General features: G+C 40.5%; 1 protein-coding gene across 1 annotated transcript; it reads left to right on the forward strand.

The window, feature by feature from the left end:
• The first annotated feature begins 487 nt into the window (after positions 1–487).
• Positions 488–6628, forward strand: ddx39ab (DEAD (Asp-Glu-Ala-Asp) box polypeptide 39Ab). Its single transcript, XM_053489988.1, has 10 exons — positions 488–588; positions 2439–2647; positions 2746–2873; positions 2964–3240; positions 3886–4004; positions 4119–4250; positions 4348–4457; positions 5079–5223; positions 5916–6063; positions 6151–6628. Exons 2-10 carry the CDS (start codon positions 2440–2442, stop codon positions 6165–6167), a joined length of 1284 nt encoding a protein of 427 aa, XP_053345963.1. The 5' UTR covers positions 488–588; position 2439; the 3' UTR covers positions 6168–6628.
• Positions 6629–8335: the final 1707 nt, after the last annotated feature.

The following is an 8335-nucleotide window of genomic DNA, read 5'->3' on the forward strand; positions in this document are numbered from 1 at the left end:
CAATTTTTTATTGATTCTTCATGTTCACATTCATGAACACAGTATCACACATTTATGGTTCAGGTTTAACTTCAGGCAAATACCTAAGGACTGGCAAAGTTTCATTAAATTCTGGTCAGCAAAGTTTTGCGTGATACTGTGATAAAATCTGGCTGGGGAGACGGACAGACAGAAATTTTTCTGAGACTGGTTTCTGGTCCTCCAATATATGAAACGTCCCAGGAAGAGCGAGTTCTAACAAATGCGCAAACAAAACCTTTCTTTATTTATACAAATTTTTTTAAACGTACGCTATGTGGCGCTAAACTGAAAATATTGTAGCGCTCGTGAAATATACACATTAAAAATGTAGGTAACTCGCACAATCTGGCAACACAGTAGACCCGCGGTTTCGTTTGGCCGTAATAATAGACGGACTCGATTGATCAATCACAGCGCAGATGGGTAGTGTTGTCCATCCAAACTATCCAATGGTATTGCGTTGTCTCTGAGAGGGCGGGTTCTTCCGGGTTGCGGTATAAACCCGAGGCCTGCGCGTGTGCTTGGAACGTCTGTTCTCCTTCCTCTCCGGGTTTGTTCGCTGTAAAGGTAAAACCGCTATGTTTGATTTAAAATTGTTTAGAATTTACATTTTAATGTAGTCTTTGTGTAAGTGATGACCATTTGGTAAATTTGTGTGAATGAAAAATAAGTAGCCGAAGCAGCACCAGAGGCGCGTTAATGTATTGAAACGTTTCGCTAACGCTAATGCTAGTTAGGCTAACTAGCCTAGCCGGCTGTTTAGCTCAGAACACCTTTGAGGTATTGACTAATATGGGTTTTTATTGAGACTTCGGTGTTTAGTTTGCGGAGATAAAACGTGTAGTAAATGATTAATCGAAGGAAATAAAGTTAATTAATTGCTAAATAAGTAAGATGTACGGCTAATGACGTCACGTTGCTAGGCTAGCTTGTAGCTATGATGGTGGCGTTCATTGTTCCTCGCGCGCGCGCGCACAGACGCGCTCACAAACGCGCGCGCGCTACAACGATATTATTAACGTCCCAGGTTAATGTTGTTAGAGTTCGGCCGTTATTAACAGGAATAAAATCTAAGTTCAGTCATTAATGCGTTATGTAGTACTTTTTAAGAGCTTTAGCTAGAGTGCTGGGGCTTGTTACCCTATGTAGTGCACAGGGGTAGGGAGCGAGGGGTGTTTGTGGCGTAATCGAAACTAGTTTGATGCAAGAAAACAACTGATCCTGTTTAGTTCATTCATCAAACCAGGCTAAAGGAGGAGTTTAAGATTCAGTGATAATAATAATAATAATAATAATATTAGAAAAATCCTCTTGCATGGAGAAGTTAAACATGTGTAGTGGTTGATTGTTGGTTGTGTAGTGGTTAATGTTTCCTGGTTCACACCACTACCACCGAGTTGCCCCCTTGAGCAAGGCCCTTACCCCTCAACCTGTATCAGAGGTATACAGAGATAAATAATAATATATAATAATAATAATTGAAGATGCTCTGGATAAGAGTGTCTGCCAAATGCCCTAAATTTAAATTACATTCATATAAGTAAAAAAAAAACGAGGGCAGTGGTGACTCAGTGTGTTGAGGCTCTCTTACCGATCGGAAGGTCGATGGTTCAAGCCCCGGCTCTGCCAAGTTGCCGCTTTTGGCCCCTGAGCAGCCACAGCAATCTGTGGCAACGTAGTGTAGGGATCTATCTAATAATGGGACCATCAAAGCACTTTTGTAAGTCACTCTGTACAAGAGCGTCTTCACTGACATGCCACGATTCTTTCTCGTGGCAATTCATTTAGCATTCATTTGACTCGCTGACGAGATATTAAGTAGTAATAAATAAACTTTAAAACGTATGTTTGAGGTGGTGAAATGTTGCAGAGCGTATGTAATCCTACAGGTGGTGCACTCTAAAGTTTGTTTCGAAACGTGACAAAATATGTTGGCAAAATATTGTAGAATCAGGATAATTATTTTAAACAATCGTGACATAAAAAAAAAACCCAGAATTGTAGCGACGTCATATGTTATCAGGTCGTCCCTAGTGATCAGTTTATTCTAACCTGGTTAAATAGGATTTCCTGTTGCGCTGGAACAGTCTAGGTCTGGTGATCTTACTAAACCTGAACCACCTTTTATGTTTTTAAATCCCCCGCAATATATTATTCTCCGATGTCTTAACTTTATTTATTTTGTTTTTTAAATTAGAATAATGAGTGAAAATCTGAAGGAAGTCAGAACAAGCAAAATGAGTTGTTTGTTTTTAAATTGGGAACCGGTCACGATGAAACAGGAATGCGTTTTGGACGCATCGAGAAAAGTGTGTTAAACTTGTGTGCTCAAGGTGGCTTAGTTTCCGAATCCTGTTGCCCTATGATGTGTGTGAACTGTGCTTGAGTTGATTCTCTTTCTCGCTGTTTGTCTTCAGAATGGCCGAGAATGACGCCGATAACGAGCTGTTGGACTACGAAGAGGATGATGAGCCTCAGGGAGCACCGGAGAGCGTCACCCCGGCTAGCAAGAAGGAGGTGAAGGGTTCCTACGTGTCCATCCACAGCTCTGGGTTCAGGGACTTCCTGCTGAAGCCTGAGCTCCTGAGGGCCATTGTGGACTGTGGGTTCGAGCATCCATCTGAAGGTACAGAGAAATAACAAGAAGTGATTTTTAGATGTATATATTTCTAAATGTATACAGGCATGGCAGTCATGTATTTACATTGTGTGTTTGTGTTTCAGTGCAGCACGAGTGTATCCCACAGGCCATCCTGGGCATGGACATCTTGTGCCAGGCGAAATCGGGTATGGGGAAGACGGCGGTGTTTGTTTTGGCCACGCTGCAGCAGATCGAACCCGTGGACGGACAGGTACGCCTTTGAATAGTTTTATTAGACTCAAAAAACATAAACTGTCTTTTGCCAGACATTTAACGATAGCGTTCCCTTTTTTTCTATCAGGTGTCGGTGCTGGTTATGTGTCACACGCGTGAGCTGGCCTTCCAGATCAGCAAAGAGTACGAGCGCTTCTCCAAGTACATGCCCACGGTAAAGGCGGCTGTGTTCTTTGGTGGGCTGCCCATCAAGAAGGACGAGGAGGTGCTGAAGAAGAACTGCCCACACATCGTGGTGGGGACGCCGGGTCGCATCCTCGCCCTCATCCGCGGCAAGATGCTAAGTCTGAAAAACGTCAAACACTTTGTCCTGGACGAGTGCGACAAGATGCTGGAGCAGCTTGGTACGAACCTTTTACTTTCTCAGGTTTTATTTTTAAAGCGAGATTCTTTTGGATTTGGTTTGCCAGGATCTGGCAACCGAGACTGAGATGCGTAACTCGACGCTGGTCGTCTGTTCGGTTTACGACAAATGAACACAACCTGTAGTTCTGGTTCCTTCTGTGTCTGTTGTTCCTCGTGAAGTGGTGAGTCAAAACAGTGGAAATGAAATCGATTTTCTAATTTAACAAGTTTAAGGCGTTATTATTGCTGCTGGCAAGTAAGACCTTCAGTGTTTAAAGTTCAGCGACTTCTCAAACACCCAATGCTTTGTTTTATCTTAATCATGATATAAAATATAATGTATCAAAATATAAAGTAAAAAAAAAAACAATTAACCTGCACTTTACGCTAAAATCCCAACAGATAAGTGTTTCCGTTTATGCGCACAGGTGCTGTGTGTAGTCAGTTTAAATTCAAGTTAATTTATTAAAAATCTTTGCTTGTCTTGCAGAGCATTTTCCACATTACTCACTGTATATGAAATAAAACAGTGCAAACGTTAAGTTCTGCAGTCAAAGTTTATGTGGCACTCGTAAAAACTATTGGTGGATAAAACAAGGACAATAGTAATTATTTTTATTATTACTAATCTTTCTCTCTGACAGACATGAGGAGCGATGTGCAGGACATCTTCAGACTCACCCCTCATGAGAAACAGTGTATGATGTTCAGCGCCACCCTGAGTAAAGAGATCCGGCCGGTCTGTCGCAAGTTCATGCAGGACGTAAGTGTTTTAAACCTTTACCCCTCCTCGAAATGAGCAAAGCCTGGGTTTAAAACTAATTTAATCTTTTAAGGTAGAATCTTTTATTTTAAATCATACACATTTTTTTTCTAGCCGATGGAGGTGTTTGTGGATGACGAGACGAAGCTGACGCTGCACGGCCTGCAGCAATACTATTGCAAACTTAAGGACAGCGAGAAAAACCGTAAGCTTTTCGACCTGCTCGACGTCCTCGAGTTCAACCAGGTGAGGGTGCATCGTACACACGCGCACATGCCTGTAAAACCAGGGCCCCTTTTGCATCTCTAACCCGGTGTGCTGTAATTCCCACTTTGTCCTGCAGGTGGTGATCTTTGTGAAGTCTGTGCAGCGCTGTGTGGCGCTCTCTCAGCTGCTGGTGGAGCAGAACTTCCCAGCTATCGCCATCCACAGAGGCATGGCTCAGGAGGAGAGGTACATACACACACACACACACGCACCTCTGTGCTCGCCGTATCAAGCTGGTCCAAACGAGTTTCAGAGCAAATTTTTCTGTGGGTAATTTTTCCTGTCCCATTATCAGCTTTTCGCATTTTTCATGGCAGATCTAACGGCTGTGATTTCACACTTTTTTTTTTATTTTTTAATTTTATTATTATTTTTTTTAAAATAATTTTCCTGTTAATAAGTAATAAAGATTCTTTCTAATGTATGACTTTTTAATGACACTTTCTTTGGCTTTAAACACTTGTCATGCAGTTACAGGAGAATAACCCACAGCAGGATGCTCAGAATTTCCTCTAACAGGGCTTAAGAGAACACTTTATGGTATTTCATACTACAGCATTTTGCCAAGCACTGTAAAAGTAAACAAATAAATAAGGTTAGTGTTGTAGAGCATCCATGAAACCGGTTGATGCCTCGATGTGTAGAAATTAACAAGATAGGAAAGCATGCAGCTTGTCAGTCCAAGTGAGTTCGTATAAACCCGTCATTGGAAACTGTGCTTCAGTCAGAGAACACCTCCTGACCAATCAGATTGGAGATTGATGTGGTGGTGGGTTTGAGAGTTTAGACTTGTTCTGTCTGTTTCAGGTTGTCACGCTACCAGCAGTTTAAGGACTTCCAGAGGAGGATTCTGGTGGCCACGAATCTGTTCGGCAGAGGGATGGACATCGAAAGGGTCAACATCGTCTTTAACTACGACATGCCTGAGGACTCGGACACATACCTGCACAGGGTGCGTCTCAGCCCTCATCCTTTCACACTGATTGAACTTCATGACTTTGATGTTAACGTCTCACCTGTAGAGGGAGTCGTGGTGACTTGAAGCCAAAGGAATGTTTACCGGAGCTATTTTGTTTAATTTAAAGCGCTTTTTAAGTATTCACCCATCTGACATCATTTGCATATGAACTTGAGTAACATCTGATTCCTTGTGGAAAGTCTTCTCAGAAGAAGAGTTGAAGCTGTAGCTATGCAAAGGGGGCGGGGCCAACGTCATATTAAACCTTGGATTAAGAATTGAATGTTACTCAAGTTCATATGTATGTGAAGGCATACGAACCAATACTTTAGGCAATATATGTAGTGTATAAGCCTCAGTCAGAAGATCTCTGGTGAGTTTTTCTGCTTGAGCTTGTTTAAATGAGGGTTTGTTAAATCGATTTTGAAGCGGCTTTCTGTAAAAATGAAAGATGGCAGAAGTGGATTGTGAGCATGCTGGGTCAGTCCACTGTTTATAAAGGGTATCTGAGAACACGTTCGTGACGAACATGTAAAGAGCCTGGTTAGATAGGGTAGCTGAGTAAGTGTTGGATTGCAAAACAGCCCTTATCTGTCTGTTTTAGCTGGTTGCGTTCTCTAACTGAATAATCCGTTATGTTTCATCATTAACATCTCCATTTCCAACACGCTGCTTTTCCTCCTCAGGTTGCCCGTGCTGGGCGTTTCGGCACTAAAGGTCTGGCCGTAACCTTTGTGTCTGACGAGACGGACGCCAAGACGCTGAACGACGTGCAGGACCGGTTTGAGGTCAATGTGGCCGAACTACCAGAAGAAATCGACATCTCCACTTACAGTAAGAGTTCTGACTCTCTTTCTCCTCGTCTTAAGACTCGTTTGATTTTGAAGTATTAATTTCTTCCTTTTCCAAACTCCTACGTAGTCGAGCAGTCCAGATGAGTGGCCGCGTTGCTCAATGCCGTGCCTGAGGACCACCAGCTTGCAGACGTCCCCGTGGTCACGCTGTCGTCACCTGGCTGCTGGACGAGACGTCTCCGGTGCATGCTCTCGGGTTTAAAGTCCTGCACCACCACACGTCCTTTTTAACTTTTTACTGTTTCTCTTTCGGGCTGGGAGGAAGGGAGGGAAGGAAAAGATGTCTGCTTTTGTTTTGTTTATTTTTGTCCCAATTTTTTTTTTTTTTTTTAAAGGAATTAAAACTTTTTATACCGTTACCTTAAATCGTGTTGCTGTTTAACTGCCCTGTTAATGCATTCATCATGATGTTTTAGTGATTTAATGAAGACCAATGACTACTTTTTATGGTTCAGATCTTAATCCCGGTGACTTTCAAACTTAAAAAAAAATTTTTTTTGGCTGTAAATTTAGCAATGGGTGAAAATAAACATCATTTGGAGAAAGTGGTGTAATCTCCAGTTTGTCATTTGGACCTGAAAAAGAATGAAGGCCAGCGTCTTGTACTATTTGGCTTAAAAAAAAAAGAATTGTTGTTGAATTTTAGATTCTGATTGGTAGAAATATTTATATTGTTTTGTGTTTTCACAGATATTAATGTGACTTTCCTAATGTTATCATTTCTACAGTAACTGCTTTCTCATTCACACAAACGTTATTTTAAATGGAAATTAATTAAATGATAAAAAAAAAACAGGGCTAAGTTTTGTCTCAAGATGTTCATTAATTAAAAAAATATATTGAGATCTTAAAAAATTAAGATATTTTGGGACAAAATAGTTAGCTTTTTGTGGTTTTTGCGTTGATATGCCAAGCTGCAGGTTCGGTTTATGATTTAAGTGGCAACTGGACGTTTATGTCTCATGAATGTTCCAGAATATTAAATGCAGCTATAAGTAAATGTGTGTAAATAAACCATATACAGGTTGCTTTTTAATTAATCATTAACTCTTTAGCAAATTAGTCATTTATAAAAAGAATAAAACACTTTAGAAAAAGCACGTAATGGGATGTACTCCAGTGGTGCACCGCTTGGTGGAGGACTAAATCCAACATGGCTAATGATGGGCTCAGTTGAGCAGCACCTTAATGAGCTTTACAGTTTAGGTGACATGGCTTCAAAGATGTTTCACAATGGTTTCTGATGAAGTGTGTGAAGTGCAAAAAGACAATTACAAAATGTTTTTTTTTTTTTTTACCAGACATTGAATCACTCATTCTTACAGTAGTGTTTCCAACGGTGCTCCAGCAAGATGCCAAGCGGCCATTTATCGTTTATTAAGTTGTTAATTTTCATTTTGCTCTTCAATAAGTGTCTCACTGTAACAAGCACTGATGATTGAACCTTTTTTTTTGATAATGTTCCAATACTGGCTTTTAAAAATCCCAGACAACTGTAAGCGTTTAATTTTCCAGCTGATGGATGACTTCCGTTCCATACTCCCGTTTACCCTCTGATGATTCTTCTATAAGGTGTTCCATCATCGGCTACACCCACAAACCACAAAGATCACAATCATATAACTAGAATGCGGATAATTTTTGACTCACCCTCATATTTTTGAATAACATTTAGAGTGTTATCAGAAATAATAAAACAAAGCCATGAGATTTAAACAACACTTTTTTTCATACACCCTAGTCTCATGTGATTAAAATTGAAAGGGTTTTTTGGGATGCAGAAGGTTTTCTGATCTCTAACTGGTCTAAAGCCTGGTTACATTCGGGAATGTCTGAGTTACAGAATCAGCATTGACCCAAATGGATTACTAAAAGATTTTTTTCTAAATGTATATTTCTACATTGTTCTATCTTCCACTAGGGGGCACTTTTTTTTAGTTCTTGTTTAACCTTACTGAAATAAAGCTAAAGCATCTGTATGAACTTTTCTCCAGTCAGCAAAATTTAAATGCACCATATGAGAGCAGGGGTCTGGTCCTCTTCAGCTTTTATAAACCTGATATCTATTTTTACGTGTGTGTGTGTGTATATATGTGTGTGTTTGGCATCTTAGTCTCGTTAAGCCATTAACTGGCTAATAGGAAATAGCTTTACAGATCTCACTAGATTAAAATGCTTCAGTCAGCAACAGATGCAGATGCCATTAAAATGGATTTACTGCACACACACACACACTGCTACACACACTGGTT

The sequence above is a fragment of the Clarias gariepinus genome, chromosome 28, assembly GCF_024256425.1.
Source record: "Clarias gariepinus isolate MV-2021 ecotype Netherlands chromosome 28, CGAR_prim_01v2, whole genome shotgun sequence".
NCBI classification, from domain to species: domain Eukaryota; kingdom Metazoa; phylum Chordata; class Actinopteri; order Siluriformes; family Clariidae; genus Clarias; species Clarias gariepinus.

Coding starts and splice junctions, on each gene's coding strand:
- ddx39ab (XM_053489988.1), top strand. CDS start 2,440: ATGGCCGAGAATGACGCCGATAACGAGCTGTTGGACTACGAAGAGGAT. Junction 2,648..2,745: donor GTTCGAGCATCCATCTGAAG/GTACAGAGAAAT, acceptor TTTGTGTTTCAG/TGCAGCACGAGTGTATCCCA. Junction 3,241..3,885: donor CAAGATGCTGGAGCAGCTTG/GTACGAACCTTT, acceptor TCTCTCTGACAG/ACATGAGGAGCGATGTGCAG.